At 42.4% G+C, this 19827-nt stretch overlaps 1 protein-coding gene across 1 annotated transcript; it reads left to right on the top strand.

Annotated features, from left to right (window-relative positions):
- Positions 1 to 2658: 2658 nt before the first annotated feature.
- On the top strand, positions 2659 to 4544 carry LOC147421164 (RING-H2 finger protein ATL60-like). The gene has a single exon (XM_086504154.1). The coding sequence runs from the start codon at positions 2920 to 2922 to the stop codon at positions 3883 to 3885; it is 966 nt and encodes a 321-aa protein (XP_086360280.1). The 5' UTR covers positions 2659 to 2919; the 3' UTR covers positions 3886 to 4544.
- Positions 4545 to 19827: the final 15283 nt, after the last annotated feature.

The raw sequence follows: 19827 nt of genomic DNA, 5'->3' as shown, positions 1-19827 counted from the left end.
CCGGGGGGGGGTCCTTTAAAGATGGGCACCACTGCACACCTCTGAGCTAGTTCACGTGGGAGAGTGGTTCGCAGTTGGTTGCCAACCAGTTGCGAACCTTTTTGGTTCCCATGGATGAATACCAAGAAAACATTGCGAGTTGGTTGCTAACTAGTTGAAGCTTGGCTTCATGGACATAGGGAGGAGCAAGTTTGCAACCCTCGTGATTATCTGACACCACTCGTGTCAGGTGGGATCAATGGTCGCTATTAATTGGGGGCGGCGGGATTGGTTTTGCGTCGTCCAACGGCAATTAATCCCCAAGTGGTCGTCATGTGATCACAATCAAAGTGAATCCCAAGGAAACCCAATGTGAACATCAAGTGATCGTCAAGTGATCCCAATTGAGATGTGATCACCATGTGAACCTACCTATTCCAAAGTGATTACCGTGTGACCCCAACCATTCTAAAGTGATCTCCAAGTGATCACCGTGTGACCCCAACCAGTCCAAAGTGGTCTCCAAGTGAACACCATATGAGCCGCACCCCGTCAATTTTGCCATATCATACTATGTTCTCACCCCCTATTCAAGTGGCGCGTGATAGCTTAATGGGAGAGCCGATGTCTCTAGTGTGGGAGGTGGTGGGTTTAAATCATGGGGGCAGACCGACCGAAATCTTTTTATTCTTGGGAATAAACGAACGGTCCACATCTTTCAGAGATCCTGGACCCCCGATCCCACCTGACAATGTGCTGTCAAGTAGGTTGTGTTTTCTTTCAACTTTTTGCTAGAGGTTTGTTGTATGAAAATGGCATTATACAGTGCACACAATCTCTTCACAGCCGTGCAATAGGTCACAGGAGAAACTCATGCGGCCTTGAACTAAGCCCTGCAACCCTCGCAACCCCCTTGCGTGACAAGGATTTAGAAGAGCTTTGCACATAGTAGGGTGGGGTAGAGATGAAGACATCAGATTCGTCTTCTTGCGGAGGTTTGTGTAACTCCTCCTCTTATGGCAAAGTTACAGAGAGAGGGAGGGTTAGAGAAAATCTTGGGTGACGTGGGTAGTAGGGGTTAACCCCCGCTCTATGTGAAATGCCTCTTAGGAATATACTAGGCTAAACTTGGGTTTTATGCAAACAATGACATGTGTGTGTGTGTATTTGGGTGGGGGGGGGGGGGGGGGGGGGGCGGGGGGGGATTCATCTATAAATGCCACGGGAGAAGTCGAGGGATCAACAGTGGAAATGTTATCCACCGTTGATCAAATTAGGTTTTGCAAAAGAGTTAGGGTTCCCCCTTTGTCGCGAGCACCCTTCCAACCCTGAACGTCCCCCTTATGAGGCCTAATCCTTACCATCTAAGCTAACGCGCGTTGCTGAAAAGCATATGGACTTGTGTGAACATAAATATTGGTCCCTCTTGCTGTGTTGATCCGACGGCCCAAAACCCCCTCGCTTCGTCGATCATGCGCGCCGTCGTAGATCCCTCGACTCCATTCACGTGGCATTTATAGACCGGGGGGGGGGGGGGGGGGGGGTTCCTTTAAAGATGGGCACCACTGCACACCTCTGAGCTAGTTCACGTGGGAGAGTGGTTCGCAGTTGGTTGCCAACCAGTTGCGAACCTTTTTGGTTCCCATGGATGAATACCAAGAAAACATTGCGAGTTGGTTGCTAACTAGTTGAAGCTTGGCTTCATGGACATAGGGAGGAGCAAGTTTGCAACCCTCGTGATTATTTGACACCACTTGTGTCAGGTGGGATCAATGGTCACTATTAATTGGGGGCGGTAGGATTGGTTTTGCGTTGTCCGATGGCGAATTAATCCCCAAGTGATCGTCATGTGATCACAATCAAAGTGAACCCCAAGGAAACTCAATGTGAACTTCAAGTGATCGTCAAGTGATCCCAATTGAGATATGATCACTCTGTGAACCTACCTGTTCCAAAATGATTATTGTGTGACCCCAACCATTCTAAAGTGATCTCCAAGTGATCACTTTAGAATTGAGATGTGATCACCCTGTGAACCTACCTATTCCAAAGTGATCACCGTGTGACCCCAGCCATTCCAAAGTGATCTCCAAGTGAACACCGTATGAGCCACACCCCGTCACTTTTGCCATATCATACAATGTTCTCACCCTCTTTTCAAGTGGTGCACGGTAGCTTAATGGGAGAGCCGACGTCTCTAGTGTGGGAGGTGGTGGGTTCAAATCGTTGGGGCAGACGGATCGAAATCTTTTTATTTTTGGGAATAAACGGGCGTTCCACATCTTTCAGAGATCCTGGACCGCCGATCCCACCTGACAAGGTGGTGTCAAATAGTCTCGTGGGTTTGCAACGAGAGAAAAAACAAATTCTGCCACTGTCTCCAACCAGTGCATTCTCAGAATGTGAGCTTGAGCTTGCAAGCTAAATAAAGGTCACTGGCCTGCAGCCTGTTTCTTCCATAGGAACTCAAAAGCTGGGAGTTGCGGGTTCCGAACAAGTTCGCAACTTGCTGTCCACATGTTGCGTCCACGTGAACTGACTCTTTGAAGTTGGTGGAAAGAGAGTGTGGAAGAGTCTTGATAAGGGTCAACAATGGTGTTCGAAATAAAAAAGAACCTTCCTTGTGAACTTTGAAGTCTCTTCCAACTTTTGAAGGGGAGCCCGGTCAAGCTGGGAATAAGAAGAAAAGCTTGAATTTCCGAGCGCGTCTCTCAGAATCTGCGCTCTAAACTTCGGCCGCTCCCCAAGCTTCCAAGCAAACGTGGGCTTTATATGAGCGCACAAGTGTGCATGTTTTGTGTATCTGTGTTGGCGGCTGCGCAGAGGTAGCTCTTGAGAGAGAGAGAGAGAGAGGGAGAGACGCGCACACATACATCCGCTCCCGATTCCTCTTGAGAGCGAGAGAGAGACACACACACACACACATACATTTGCACCCACATGTCCCAGCAGAGTGGCAATGGCTTCTTCCCTCCGGCTACCGGCCCCGATGACACGAAACTGCAGTACACTTTCAACAGCAAGGTCATGGTCGCCGCCATCATCATCCTCTTCTTCGTCGTCTTCTTCATCCTGCTGCTCCACGTCTATGCGAAATGGTTCTGGCACCGCTCTTCCACATCCGTCTACATCCGCCGCGGCATCGCATCTGCTCGCACTGCCGTCTCAACCTCCGTTCACACCGGCCTCGATGCTGCCATCATCGCACAGCTCCCCACTTTTACCTACAAGGCGGCAATGGCCGCCTCTGCCAACAATCTTGAAGCAGGTTACGATGAATCCATGGTGCCCCTGCTTGAATGTGCGGTTTGCCTCAGCGAATTCCAGGAGAACGAGAAAGGTAGAATGCTGCCATCTTGCAGGCACACATTCCACACCGAGTGCATCGACATGTGGCTCTTCTCGCACTCGACCTGCCCTCTTTGCCGATCGGTAGTACTACCTGCATCGGCAGCTAATTCAAATGAGCAACCGCAGGGGGAGGAGCAAGAAGCCATGGGACCTTCGCTCAACACAGAGGGAAATCACACCATAGCTTCAAATGCTGTGCAGCTTCCTTGCAATGTACTCTTCTGGGGTAATGAAGCACGGGTAACTTCAACCCAGGAACCTTCCTCTTCAGCTATGTCGATTTCATCATCGCCGTCATCTGCTCCACCTCGAACAAGAGCTTTGCCACAAATCATGATCGACATTCCCCCGATCGAAGCAGGCATTATCTTGACGATTAGCACACCAGGGAGACGATCGTCATCGAAATCAACACAGTGTCATACAGACCAAGCAGCGTGCTCCTCGCAGCAGCAGACGCTCAAGTCGCCGGCGGGCTTGCGAGCGTCGCTAAAGAGGATGCTGAGCAGGCAGTCAAGCAGGCACATGGAGGGCAATGAAGGATCTCCCAAGTGAAGTGAAGGTTTATCTGATGTTTTGCTATGTATTGTTTTGAAGCCCCTGCTCTCAGTGATGATGCAATATGGGATAGACAATGTCTATAAGCAGTCCTTCTCAATAGTGTGGACAAGCCACCTTTCAATGTACTAGTGTCCGTCTTGCAGAATATCGATTGGTGCAGCGAGATTTTTGATCAAAATCTAGACGTCGGGCAAGGGGCCCTTGAATTACACGCAGACTTCCGACGCATTCATATGAGCCAAACCCTGGTTGTTGGCATCCGTGATCACATACACATAATGGGCACCCATTGTAAACATGTATTGGATCACCATTAGCAGCAAGTAATATGTTTTATGGCTTGTCTCCTCCTGTTATATAGTTCCTTATGTGCCTTAGGACATCTCAACAAACTTTTGGCATGCTAAAGCATTCCTTGGAGAAGAAGACAGATAATTGTACATTCTTTTGTGTGTGTATTATAGCTTGTAAAGGGTCTCTCTTTACATTCAATGGACCATGTCAGTTTTTCTTGTTTGAGCGCATGCCTATGTGCCCTCGCCTGCCCGCCCGCCCGCCCGCCCGGCTGCGGGCTGCCCATGTAATTCGTCAGCTTGTCTATTTGCCAATTATTCTTTTACTATTTACTTCAATGTAAGATCATGTATATCAAAGCCCTTTGGTATTGCTACTATAACCCTCTCTATAGGGTAGGTGAGTGGCTATGGCCAATCATAATGCACACTTTGAACCACTAGAAGTGCAAATTCTGAAAGTTCATTGGTTGACACAACTACCTCCTTCTGGCACTTTTTGAAAATTCAAAATAGCAACTTCCAAAAGTAACCGATGTCTTTATAAAAAAAAACCGCCACAAAGAGACGAATCCTGAGATGTCAAGTTTGCCTTGGGAAACAATTTTTTGTGGCCCCGGTTTTGGAACCTTTTCACATGCATAAGAGTAGGTTAACTCTAAATTTGAGAGGGATAATCTCACTAAAAATCTCGTATTATAACAAAAAATTCCATAATTTGAACCAGCTTGAGAACCTTCTTGCCAAATTCGAGCTGGCCATTTTTCATTTTGAACGTGCTTTGTTTTCTCGAGCCTTGCTCCCAAGAATACTTGATTTTTCGTACATGCTCATTTTTAGACCGGTAGGCCTACCCTAATTGTTTTTGTTTATTTTGTCTCCGGTAGATTTTCCATGCCAATTTGTGTACTTGTGTGTTTGCCCAAAAAAAATGTGGATATGATGCCATATAAAATTCCACAATATGGATACAAATGGCAAGACAACCATAGAGAATATTTTTTGTAGCAGTAAGAGCATTTCCACTCGTGATGATACAAAGGACGTGAGTAGCGCAATGAAAATCAATCCTCATTTTTGGAAATTATATATAATCTTGGGAAAATTACCAAAATACCCCTCTAATTTGTGGAAATTCCCATAATATCCCTCAAATTTCAAAAATTCCCAAAATACCCCCCATATTTTGTTATACATTCCCAAAATGCTCTTCAAATTTTCCAAAATATCCCTGGTTGTGAGTAATTTTTCCAAAGATAAAAAACTTTGTAGCTTTTCACAAGAAGACTGATTGTCTATCAATACAAGATACTAAAAATAGAATTTGAGCTGGTAATGAAGGCTTTGGAGATGAAATGCTTCATTATTTTTAGACATAATTACCTTTTTTGGGAGGTAATTTGTCACAAATTAATTGCTAAGCATTCAAATACAGATCTCAATTGTCAAAAAAAATAAAGATTAGGAACTTGTGAACAATCGAACCAAAATAGATACAAGGGTATTTTGGAAATTTTTAAAATTTGACAGGTATTTTGAAATTTCCACAAATTATAGGAGTCTCTCTCTCTCTCTCTCTCTCTCTCTCTCTCTCTCTCTCGCGTGCACACGTGAGCGTGTGCAAAAAGGGCCAAATTATGGCCCTATCCTTTCGCTTTTGCGCATGCAGTAGGAGATGGATGGTAGAGAGAGAGAGAGAGAGAGAGAGAGAGAGAGATCTTTGACAACTTGAGAAATGGCATACTTTGGCAAGCTCTTGGGATGCAGGACAAGAAGCTTCTCGGATGTAAGCCCCTTTCGGAGGCGGGTCGATCAGGTCGCGAGTCGATCAACCTTTTGCCTTGAATTTGTATATCTATATTCTATTCTATATCTATATCTATCTATACTATCAATATCTATACTATTATAATGGGGGAAGGGATTCCGGCCCCCTCCCCCGGACACATGTCGCAAGCTCCATAATCCGGCCCATCTATAGTAGTGTCGCCTGAAATTGAGTGCATTCAGTGAGAGAGAAACATGGCGTGCGCAGAAAGAGAGTGATAGAGGTAGTAGCTTCTCCAATCGGCGACTCCAGCCAGTGTTCACTCCACGAACACCAATGCATACGTGCGAACTCATTAATGTTGATGGCGATGCCAACTCATGCGTGCGTGCGCAACTTGGGCAGCAACCAACTGGAGAAGAGCTTGAGCCTGAAACTGCAGGAGCATTTGTTGAAGCGGGAGAAGCCTTCCAACGATGTGACGCAGGGGGGGGGGGGGGGGGGGGGGGGGGGGGGGGGGGGGCAGAGAGAGAGCGCATATTGCTGGTGAATCTGCAGGCAAGCAAGGCGCGCACACACACACACAGAGAGAGAGAGAGAGAGAGAGAGAGAGAGAGAGAGAGAGAGAGAGAGGTGCCGCCGTCGGGATCAAATCAGAGCACAAAGAGCATTGGGAACTTGGGGGATGCAACATAAGAGATAGTGCTCGTGAGACAGGGAGAGAGAGACTGCTGGTATGTCGAAGGTTTTAAAAAAAATCATTTTTCCAAACATACAAAATTCCTTTCCTTGAATTTGCCAAGAGGAAATGTTTAAAAATTACGTTGTTTTTTGGGGTTTTTACAGTATTTTTCTCTATTTTGGGGCGGATTTTCTCCTTTTTCCCTTGCCCTCAACCGGCATTTTGGAAATTGAAAACGACACGATATTAAGCTAACAGACATTTTTCCTGAACAATGGTCGAAGGGGAGAGAGAGAGAGAGAGAGAGAGAGAGAGAGAGAGAGAGACTTGGTGTGCAACTCGCAGGCATCACCGGTGGCATTTTGAAGATCATCAAGGGGCAGGCCATGGGGGGTGGGCATTGGGTGGGGGCTGAGCTGGCCGACAACATCAAGGCATCAATTGCACTCTCACCCCTTCATTGAATCTTTGACTGCATTGGGCCTTTACAAATTTTATTGCATGCGTCCTTAGCAACACACCAAATGCATTGAAGCCGTCATATGTGGCAGGGTAGAAACGTAAAGGCCTTCATGTGCATACCAACGACACGTGCCTATAGTGCAACTGAGGATGGTGGTCCGGTGGTGGTGGTGGGGATTTGGCCGATCACACGGCAGCGCGCGCGAAAAGTGGCGATCATCACAGGGGGCGCGACCTGCTGTATCCGATCTGTGTGCCTTGCAATTTCTGGCCATACAGCAACACAGCGTGCCAATTGTCCCAGGCACTGAGTGCGAATGCACACAGAGAGAGAGAGAGAGAGAGAGAGAGAGAGAGAGAGAGAGAGAGAGAGAGAGAGAGAGAGAGAGAGAGAGAGAGAGAGAGAGACGTGTAAGCTCCACCTTTGAGGACGCCCGCCTACCCTCGAAATTCGAACCTAGCATCATAGGCCTAAGGGGTCTTGATCGTTGAAGAGACGCATTGCTCCTCTAGATCACCATGGTGGCCCACCTCAGCATAAAAATCAAGGCAGTGAAAAGGTGGCCTGCTACTACTGAGAAAGGCAGCAACTCCAGAGAACATAGGGACGTCCACAGGTGCATGAGCTGAGGTGTGCGGGCAAGGGAGGTGGCCAGGGCTTTCGAGATGGAGAGGTCACGACTCATGAGAGAAGAAGGGCGAAGAGCTACACGCCCACTGAAAGAGGCACACAGCCATACGAGATGGGGTGAGCGGGTGGATAAGCAACTGAGACAGAACCGTGGGACTCGGGAGAGAGACATTGAATTTCCCAGTTGCCGAGTGCGAGCGCACAGAGAGAGAGAGAGAGAGAGAGAGAGAGAGAGAGAGAGAGAGAGAGAGAGAGAGAGAGAGAGAGAGAGAGAGAGAGAGAGAGAGAGAGAGAGAGAGAGAGAGAGAGAATGACGACGCCCGCCTACCCTCGAAATTCGAACCTAGCATCATAGGCCTAAGGGGTCCTGATCGTTGAAGAGACGCATTGCTCCTCTAGCTCACCATGGTGGCCCACCTCAGCATAAAAATCAAGGCAGTGAAAAGGTGGCCTGCTACTACTGAGAGAGGCGGCAACTCCAGAGAACGTAGGGACATCCACAGGTGCATGAGATGAGGTGTGTGGGCAAGGGAGGTGGCCAGGGCTTTCGAGATGGAGAGGTCACGACTCATGAGCCAAGAAGGGCGAAGAGCTACAGGACCACTGAAAGAGGCACACAGCCATACGAGATGGGGTGAGCGGGTGGATAAGCAGCTGAGACAGAACCGTGGGACTCGGGAGAGAGACATTGAATTTCCCAGGTGCTGAGTGCGAGCGCAGAGAGAGAGAGAGAGAGAGAGAGAGAGAGAGAGAGAGAGGGAGAGAGAGAGAGAGAGAGAGAGAGAGAGAGAGAGAGAGAGAGAGAGAGAGAGAGAGAGAGAGAGAGAGAGAGAGAGAGAGAGAGAGAGAGAGAGAATCTAGTCGAGAGCGAGAGAGCATGCAGTAAATGAGTGGAGCCTTTGGCATATTGTACTTTAGAGAGAATATATTTTGAGGTAAGAGACAAAGAAGGAGAGAGAGAGAGAGAGAGAGAGAGAGAGAGAGAGAGAGAGAGAGAGAGAGAGAGAGAGAGAGAGAGAGAGAGAGAGAGAGAGCAAGAGAGGAGAGAGCGAGAGAGCGTGTAGTAAATGAGTGGAGCCTTTGGCATACTGTACTTTAGAGAGAATATATTTTGATTCAAGTGATAGTGATAGTGAGATTGAGAGAGAAACAAAGAAGGAGAGAGAGAGAGAGAGAGAGAGAGAGAGAGAGAGAGAGAGAGAGAGAGAGAGAGAGATTGAGAGAGAGAGAGAATCCACATAGCACTACCAGAGACAGTGCCGCCGCTGAAGACGACGCCGTTTTACTAGTATGATGGCCGTTTTCGGCTGTCTCTCTCTCTTTTTCTCGCAGTTTTGGAGTTTAGCTTTTATCTTGCAGCTTGCGCCACGTGTAAAGGGGACTCCCTTGTGCTATATTATGTTAAGTAGATACATAAAAGCCCTTTGGTATTGCAAACTACTGGTGAGCCTATAAGGAGGCTATGAGTACCAAAGCCGCCTTGGCCCATCATAATGCACACCTTGACCACTAGAATTGCAAATTCTTAAAGTTCATTGGATGACACAACTACTTTTTTGACCTCCTTTTGGCACTTTTTGAAAATTCAAAATAGCAACTTGGATAGGTTTCAAACAAGTGAAAGGGTCATGTTAGGTTGAATTAAATTGGTATCAATGTTTGGGAAAGGATTGCCTCAGCTTAGTCTTAAGCCGATTAAAAATTGAGACTAGCTAGCTGCAAACCATGGTAAACGGAAGAAAACCAATGAAATATGTGAGAAAGTTGTCCAAAATTTTTGCAAATCTCAATATTTCTACTAATATTTCCGATTTTCTTCTTTGGGAGGAGGAAACTCAGTCAGCAACCGCTTAATAAAAGAGACTTTCTCGAACGTTAACACTGACTGGAATCAAGCTATAGAATGCAAGAAATGTAAAGCCATGTGAAGTTGTGAAATGAAAGGTGAAATAAAAATAACTAATTAATATGTGTGTGTGTGTGTATAGAATTTATTAGAATTATGCAAGGTGAAGCTTCACTTTAGCATTCTAAAACAATAGAATGCAAAAAAAAAAAAACGTGTGGGTGTGTGAGAGAGAGAGAGAAATTTACTAAAATTATGCAAGGTGAAGCTTTGAAGCTTTAGCATTCTAAAACAATAGAATGCAGAAAAAGTAAAGACAGGATGTGAAATGAAAGGTAAGTCTTCATCATGCACTGAAAACTATGAAAGTCTCCGTAACCCAACCCAACACTAAGGGTTTCTTTTCGAACTAGTATGTGACCCGCGCGTTGTTGTGGCCAAAGAAACATCGCTTCTAATCCTGTAGGGATATCTTCTCTTCCAAGTGAAACACTATCAATACTCTATTCCTACATGTATATTCTATTGCATTTCTAAAGGTAATGCATCACACAACCTCTTTAAGATTCTAACAAACATAAATATATGTAAGATTATACAAAGCATTCTTTGATACCAAGCTTGGGAGCTTCTCATAGAAATTGTTTTTCATAAGATGCTAGCCCTTGTTCAAAAAACTTAGGAGTGCTCTACTTCTATTGTTGGGGAGAGAGAGGGAGGGAGAGAGAGAGAGAGAGAGAGAGAGAGAGAGAGAGAGAGAGAGAGAGTCTCCTCCTTCTGGTGTATCTTGGTTTACCAATGCTACCAATGTTGATTATATAGATTAGGTAAGTTAGCATGGTATGAAGAGGTGAAAGCCATTTGGAATCAATGTAACAATAAAGCTTGTTTTGAAAATGGAGTGCGTTCTAGAATTGGTTTCAACAATAGGAACACAATTGAATTCAATATCTCTCTACTCCACTCTCTTACTTACTTCTATCCTTGCGTCTTTCTTATGAGCAAGGCATGGTAGAAGTGTACATCATAACTTCTTATATCGCAAGAAGACCATCTTTCCCTCTACCTAGAGTTGACAAAAGTGCTACAAAGTCGAAAAGTATAAACTGGGTAAGCCAGCAAGTTTTTAAAGATGAAGGCCCATAATTTCTACAATGTGTAATTATGAAACTTTTCATGTCTAAGAGTAGAGTTGTGAAAATATAAGGGCTCATAGTTTCCAATGTACCAAGAAGCTTCAAGTTTCAAAGAGATGAGATGACGTTCTTTTAATAATAAGAATGTGATTACATCCATGCTGCTCTCTAGATGCTTCTCTTGGATCTCTATCTATGTTCACAAACATGGTAATGGTTTACGTCACCACCAAATCACAACAATACATAAGCATCTTACTATGATAAGGTGCACACTATTTGTTCATGTACACTTTCACATCATTTGCATCTTAAAATGTGATAGAAATGAAAGCAAAGTAAGGTTTCTCAATTGTTTTTTTTTGTGGGAGTTTTGGCCATCATGCTAAACTGAAGGACGTGGTGTAAAATTGACATTGTGACTAAAATCATGCATGCCATTAATCTCTATCTATCTTTATCTTCTAATTACAAAACCATATTCCTCTTTGAGAGAGCAGATTGTATTCAACCAACTTGAGCCTGTTTCCTTGCGCACAGTCTATACTATACCAACCATTTGGCTTAATTGTTGCTCTATTAAATGTGTGATTGGACATTGAGGCAATGTAGGACAGCCTCTTTTTGTGTACACATTAGGTTCCTTGAAAATTTGAGAATGTATCATACCCTAGTGAGTACACACACACACACACACACACATATATATGTATGTATATATATGTATATGTATACATACATACATACATACATACATACGTACACACACACACACACACACACACATATATATATATATGTATATATATGTATACATATATATATATATATATATATATATATATATATATATATATATATATATATGTATACATATATATACATATATATATATATGTGTGTGTGTGTGTGTGTGTGTGTGTATATGTATACATATATATACATATATATATATATATGTATATATATGTATACATATACACGTGTGTGTGTGTGTGTATATGTATACATATATATACATATATATATATATATGTATATATATGTATACATATACACACACACACATATATATATATATATATATATATATATATATATATATATATATATATATATATATATATATATATATATATATATATATGTATGTATGTGTGTACATATATATATTCTTATATCAAAGAATTGTCACATAGGTCTTGAAGCCTCTTGTTGTTGCTATAGTACAATAACTATGACATTCAATACTTTTATGCTCCCTTCATGCCCCCCCCCCCCCCAAACTCTCTCTCTCTCTCTCTCTCTCTCTCTCTCTCTCACACACACACACACACACACACACACACACACACACACACACACACACACACACATATTAGATGGATAGCAATTTTTATGGAGCTCATGTGTGCATACATATATGACCTGTCATCGTGGTATAGTAGTTGAAAAATTGGCAGTGCGGTTGAAGTGATGACCTAAAGTCAATGCATGAAAATGATGAGCAAACTTCTATTTTCAATCTCTGTAAAGAGAAGTATAGATGGCTATGATTGGTCTCTCTCTCTCTCTCTCTCTAAGGTCTTGAACTTGAGACCATCGAATAGATCTTTGAGATCTCATTGGATCACTCCTACTACATTTTAAATTCTTCTTTTTTCAAGACGTGTGTGTGTGTGTGTGTGTGTGTGTGTGTGTGTGTGTGACACACACAGAGAGAGAGAGAGAGTTGGAAGATGAAACAAAAATAACTTTATTCTCACCCAAGTTGCCATATATATCTTGTGGGATTGTTCCTATGGGATTAAAAAATTTATTATTATTCTTCTTCTTCTTCTTCTTCTTCTTCTTCTCTGTCTCTCTCCCTCCTTCCTTTTGGTAGATATTCAACTGTTAAAGACTTGTTGTGTAACTATAGCGTCTTTTTTAAATTGTTCTTACACCCTTAAACATTTTAATCTCTCTTTCTCCTCTTTCCCCTTCTACTTGCTGCGTCATTCGTTCGATGTTAAAATATTTTTCTATATATGTGTGTGTGTTGGGGGGGTGGGGGGGGGTTTAATTTTTTATAGGCACCTTTGCCTATCAAAATTCAGAGAATTTATTGATTTTTAAGCATTTTCCACGCTTTAACTCTTAAAAACAAAAAGGACAAATATATCCAAGAACTGGTAAAAGGTACCATAACTGGGCAATCTCTTTCCGTGTTTGGGGTGCCAATGAGAGGGTTGATTTTTGTTGGGCATTTTATTTATTTTCTATGGGTGAAAATTGTTAGCTACCCTTTTGAAAATACGCTACTACTTTAAGAAAACCATATTATCTTGGAAATTTGACTTGGTGTGTTACTAAATATAAATTTTGTATATCACGTGCCTTCAAGGACTATTTTAAACTCCTTTTATGTAAATTTTTGACAAACAATTCAATCTATATAAAAAAAATTCAATTACATTTTATGGTATCTTTTTTAATATAAAAATGTGAGAAAAAAAAACCAATCTGCAGTACTCACGTGATAGTCGCATAAATATTAAGTGACCGCCCTGAGAAATTTGAAGGGCTTGAAGGGTGTCCTTGGTGAGACGGAGCCCTATGAGCTCGAAAGGAAAATCTCTCTCTCTCTCTCTCTCTCTCTCTCTCTCTCTCTCTCTCTCAGGTCTTGAACTTGAGACCATTGAATAGATCTTTGAGATCTCATTGGATAGCTCCTACAACATTTTAAATTCTTTCTTTTTCAAGACACGTGCGTGTGTGTGCGCACGCGCGCACCTGTGTGTGTGTGTGTGTATGTGTGTGTGTGTGTGTGTGTGTGTGTGTGTGTGTGTGTGTGTGTGTGTGTGTGAGAGAGAGAGAGAGAGAGAGAGAGAGAGAGAGAGAGAGAAGATGAAACAAAAATAACTTTATTCTCACCCAAGTTGCCATATATATATCTCTTCTCCCTTCTACTTGTTACGTTGTTCACTCGACGCTAAAACATTTTTCTCTATGTGTGCGTGTATGGGGTTGATTTTTGATAAGCACCTTTGCCTATCAAAATTAAGATGATTTTTAAGTATTTTCCATGGTTGAACTCTTAAAAACAAAAAGAACAAAATATCCAAGAACTGGTAAAAGGTACGTTAACTGGGCAATCTCTCTCGCTATTTGGGATGCCAATGAGAGGGTTATTTTTGTTGGGTATTTTATTTATTTTCTATAGGTGAAAAATGTTAGCTACCCTTTCGAAAATACACTATTACTCTAAGAAAACCATATTATCTTGGAAATTTGACTTGGTGTGTCACTTAATATAAATTTTGTATATCACGTGCGCTCAAGGACGATTTTAAACTCCTTATCTGTGAATTTTTGACAAACAATTTAGTATATATAAAAAAAATTCAATTATATTTTATGGTATCTTTTTGTATGTGAAAATGTGAGAAAAGAAAAAAACCTTTCTATTGTACTTACGTGATAGTCCCATAAATATTAAGTGACCCCCCCCCCCCCCCGAAAAATTTGGAGGGCTTGAAGGGTGGCCTTGGTGAGATGGAGCCCTATGAGCTAAATCTCTCTCTCTCTCTCTCTCTCTCTCTCTCTCTCTCTCTCTCTCAATAACATGGATAACTACTTCTTCATTTGCATGTATTTTCTCAAAGTGAAACTACCCCAGGTCCATACCACATGAGATGTTTACTTTCTTTTTCAATCTCTTTAAAGAAATAAAAAGTTTTTTAAAAATAAGATCAATATTAGTCTTGGAAAAAATCTTTTGAAAAGAAAAAACTAAATAAATCTTAAAAAATTAAAATCTCATTAAATAATAAAATCTCCACTAAATTTATCTCCTTTTTGTTATGTGCATTTAACCAATACAGTTATTCTTTGTAGAAGAAAAAGTATTTGACTTTGTATGAATAAAGCACTTTCTACTACCAAAGAAAAAGAGATTCCTTTGATTTTACATTCTGACAAAAGCTGAAAAGCTTCTTACAATCTTACTCTTACTTTTGCATTTTAGAGAGGTTTTCTCTTAAGTGAAGCAGTCTCTTCTTCCTTGAAAAATTTAAGCTGAATTATAAAGAGTAAGTATAGAAGCCAAAAAGTAACTGATGTCAATGATGTCAACGAGTGCTAGCTCACTTTAATAGAGTAATAGCCCCTTGTGTCTAAGGTCTTGGGTTCACACGCCCTTGATATCTCGTGTGACATGTATCCCTTAGGGGTTGTTCCCCTAGTCCATATGATGGGTTGGTCAACCTTATTTGGCCAAGGAGACTCACCTTAAGAGTCGAGCTATCTCCACCTAGGGGGGGTGGATGTGTGTGTTGTAATTTCAAAGTTATAGGTAGTTCTAAAAAAAAAGTAACTTATATCTTTTTAAAAGAAAATGTCACAAAGAGACAAATCCAACAATAACTTGAGATGTCAAGTTTTCTCTCAATTGTAAAATCCCTCTCAAGAATACTCAATTTTTCTTACGTGCTCTTAGGCTAATAAGTTGACATGCATATCTCATTGAGGGGAATCTCACAAGATACCTCGATTTGGGTAAACAAAAAAGAAAACCTCTCTTTCTCTCTCTTATTAAGCTATGGGAAAATTACCAAAATACCCTCTAATTCGTGTAAATTCCCAAACACCCTTCCAATTTCAAAAATTCCCAAAATACCCTTGTATCTATTTTGGCTTGATTTGTTCACGACTTTCTAATCTTAATTCCTTTTTGACAATTGAGATCCGTGTTTGCTTGCTTGGCATGTAATTCGTGACAGATTACCTCGCACTAAAAGCGATTATGTCTTTGTATGTAATTTGCGACAAATTACCTCACACTAAAGGCGATTAGGTCCTTGTATTAATAGACAATCAATCTTCTTATGAAAAGCTACAATTATTTTATCTGTGGAAATTTTGGAAAATATGAAGGGCATTTTGGGAATTTATTCTGAGCCTTAGGAGGAGATATTTCCCTTTGTTTGTGTGTGGACATCCCTACTCTTCCGTACTCGTGTCACAGACAAGTGTTTGGCGCAGATGAAGGTCGGCTTAGGAATATTCTCTCTCTCTCTCTCTCTCTCTCTCTCTCTCTCTCTCTCTCTCTCTGATGCTGAACTCCGAATGCTTGCTGGGGACGCGCCAGTGAATGTGATGGACCAGTCTGTCTCCGTGCGTGAACTACAAGGGCCAGGAGGGGATCTCCTTCATCAAGGCCACATGCAAAATTAGCAGTACGTGCAAGATGAGGTGCGAGCTAATCAGCTACGATGATCACAGGGAGGATCATCATGCTCAGAGACAACGTTCTCTCTCTCTCTCTCTCTCTCTCTCTCTCTCTCTCTCTCTCTCTCTCTCTCTCTCTCTCTCTGCGAGCACGAAGGGTATAGAGCGAAGGTATGTAGAATTGCAGTCCGTGGAGCCTTTGACAAGAGATGGAAATCGGCCGAACAAGGAGGGCGTAGGAGGACTCTATGTTCGTGCTTGGCACTGTAGCAACCCAGATGGAGGCCGGAGTGATTCGCAAGGGGGTGTTTTTGCCATTTTGAAAAGGGGGGATAGCAAATATGAAGAGATTCGCCTTAATAAAGGGCGATCGAGTAGGTAGTAAAGCAATGGTAGAGAGTAGTTTTCCAGGCCAACTTGTGTAATTTGTGTACTTATGCGTATATGTGTTTGCCCAACGAAACTGTGGATATGTAGAGAAATCATAAGAGGAAGAATATTTTTTGTAGCAGTAAGAGCATTCCCACTCGTGATGATACAAAGGAAGCCCGTCAGTGTAATGAAAATCAATGCTCATTTTGGAAGGGTTTGTATGCCTATCTATCTAAACTAACATAATATGGGGGAAGGGGGAGCCCTTTACACGTGTAAAGGGGGAGCCCTTTACACGTGTTGAAATCTACAACATGAAGGCTAACCTCCAAAACTGAGAGAAGCCATGTGCACGCGATAAAGAGAGAGAGAGAGGCCGCCGAAGGCGGCAAACCATACCAAAACTATATATATTGGAGTTTAAAAGTTATAAGAAAGGAGGAGGCCTCCACGTGTCAGCTCTTGAAGCCCTTGCATAATGCGTGCACGGACCTGCTAAATGTTATTCCCAAGGCTGCATGTTTTGAATTCCATGCACTCCTTAAATACACCTTGCCCCCTAGCCATTCTAATTGCAATCTTTTTGCTCGATTTACAAACTGCAATAGCGCCCCTAGGGCCTGTGGTCCGTGTGTAGGTGAGAAAGAGAGAGAGAACGCAATAGAACTTGATATGCGTGCATGTATGAGAGAGAGAGAGAGAGAGAGAGAGAGAGAGAGAGAGAGAGAGAGAGAGAGAGAGAGAGAGAGAGAGAGAGAGAGAGAGAGAGAGAGAGAGAGAGAGAGAGAGAGAGAGAGAGAGAGAGAGAGAGATGGACTCTATCAATGTCCTGATTGCTATCAGGTTGGATAGCAGTCCATGTGACACGTGATAGGGGGTAACTTGTTAACCTACCCGTACAAGTTTCCATCATAATACATCGCTAATAATTTGTTTCAAGCATAAATTTATGAACTAAATGCTCTTTTCTTTCAAAATGACCAATCATGACCACATGCCAGTAATCATGCTTTCAAGAATATTCTCAAAGGATTCAAAGGTGTCACAATTAGAGTCCTCGAGTTAAAAGACCATAGACATTTTTGTCAGGCACAATCATGTGTTTGAGAGAGAGAGAGAGAGAGAGAGAGAGAGATAATCATGCAGTGTATGAGAGAAGGATGATAGAAGAACACCTTGAGAGAGGGAGAGAGAGAGAGAGAGAGCGAGAGACGTCTTTACCTTGAGTACATAAGAATAGTAGAATAGTAACCATGGCACTGTTAGCAATGGGTCGGTGAAATAAATAGTTGTGATTGACAAAGTATCTATTGACTTGCACATATGAAAGACCAATCTCTTTAAAAAGAATGTCATGTCTAGGATGGGGTATGTTGGAATTGCATGAATGCAAGGTAGGACAACAAAGGTAGGTTTAGGGAACTATGGGTCATTTTTTGCAAATGTAGTGCAACTCTCTCCCTCCATATTCATTATATTAATTTCACTTTTAGGACCAAAATTCCACCAAGGAGTGGCAAAGGAAGATTTTGGATTGTTTTGAATGAAGGCCACAAGAGGGCTTTTTGAATCTAATGAAACCTATGATTTTGGTAGTCACCTGACTTCTCCAACATGACAAGGGGCTTTTCTTTTCATATAGATGCGATCCAATTTAACCAAGAAGGCGCTTTTATTACAAAAACTACAAAAAATATGTCGCAATACCGCTCGGTAGTCACATCGCAACGTCGCTTGAACCCTCATCGTCGGCAACGACACCATACTTGTCTTGAAATCAGTCCACACTGGCACGGATTGGTTTGGACTACTTTCAACAAGGCCCAAGTCTAGAAAAATACAATCTTCGTAACCGGTGAGAATAAGGGCAACAAATTTGAAGTTTTTGCAAATAATTACACTAAAACTTGTGTAAGTTTCTGGTTTTCTTGAAGGCAAGCTCAAAATCCAATCGGGATTTCACAATTTCTTTCACTGTCAAGGCCATATTGGGCAATGACTGCTTACCGAAGCCAATTATATTTTTAATAAAATAAAATAAAATTTGTTTTGTATAGTGTGTTCATGGAGCTGATTAAATATCATGGCAAACATGTTGGAACCAATCCGCGCCGATGCGGACTGGTTTTGATAGGTTTCATAAGGGTTTCAAAGTCTCCAACACGCTGAGATTTACTTTGTTGGTGAACCATAGTGCACCCGCACCATCACAAACTTGCTCTGCATCATCATGTACAGAACGACAATAGCGTGTCTACTACCCTACTCTACATCAGCATGTAAACAATGCCTTGCTCCACAGCGCCCTCATGACGCCACAACCAAAACACTCGCGGATGCCTCGCTTGCTCTGTGCAACTCCGTGGAGCACTGTCTTGGTGTTGTTTATTTGTAGCCAAAGTGGCCCATACTTCGGGAGGAGGCAGGTAGGAGGATGGCAAGGGGAGGGTGTTGTGCAAGGCTGCCCTGTGCCATGCATGAGGAGGCATCATGGGTGGAGGCAAGAGGGACAGTGGCTAAATATTATTGAATGTATGGGATCCCTCTCATCTTCTCTATGCCCTTGCAAAGACCCGCTCGGGTAGAGAGAGAGAGAGAGAGAGAGAGAGAGAGAGAGAGAGAGAGAGAGAGAGAGAGAGAGAGAGAGAGAGAGAGAGAGAGAGAGAGAGAGAGAGAGAGAGAGACCTCAATTTCCTAGAGTTTAGAGACTCTGAGAGATAGAGGTCATAATAAGTGAGCTTTGATAATCTATGAATAATGTATCATAGTAGAGGATCCACAAGAGGCTCGTTGTATGCTAGCTAGCACACCCAGTTATGCTAGTTCACATAGATGCTACTATGTATGCTGTCAACATAGTCCGTATGCTAGTTAGCATACACACGTATTCTTGTTAGCATCTATTCTACTGTGTATGCTAGTCAGTATACATACCAACTAGCATACATGCTTATTCTGCTATGTATGCTAGTCAGCATAGTTTGTATGCTAGTTAGCATAACGGGTATGAGAGGCGACCTCTAAACACCTCTCAAGGCTCCCGTGCTGCTCAATTGGGGCTGAGGCAACCACAAGCACAACACAACAACAAACCCACAGCCAAACCCAAACAAGATAGGGGCACCACCTAGTTATAGTATGCGAACTAGGACGCAAGAGAGATTTTGGCACAACCAAGAGGATATGCCACAAAACACACACAAGCAACTTCACACCAACACTCACATAAAATGGTCCAGAGAGAGCTAGAGCAAAGGGAAGAGAGAGAGGAATGGATCTTGCATAATACCTTATTTGTGACTTGCAAATGGAGATGGTTCGTTATGTTGCTATCATAGAGCTTGTACAAAACTCACTCAATGCTTAGTGAATGCTAAACATTGCCAAAACACACACACTGTCTTAGGGTGTGGGAGACCTCTCACCACAATACCCTCTTACAATGGACACAAAATTGGCAATGAAAACACACTAAAATACTTTCTAAAACAAGATAAACGATAAAAGTCAAAGTACACAAGTCACCTTGAATTCA

The sequence above is a fragment of the Adiantum capillus-veneris genome, chromosome 28, assembly GCF_014529385.1.
Source record: "Adiantum capillus-veneris isolate H3 chromosome 28, ASM1452938v2, whole genome shotgun sequence".
NCBI classification, from domain to species: domain Eukaryota; kingdom Viridiplantae; phylum Streptophyta; class Polypodiopsida; order Polypodiales; family Pteridaceae; genus Adiantum; species Adiantum capillus-veneris.
Note: the sequence above shows the minus strand (reverse complement) of the source record. Positions and strands in the feature narration are given on the sequence as shown.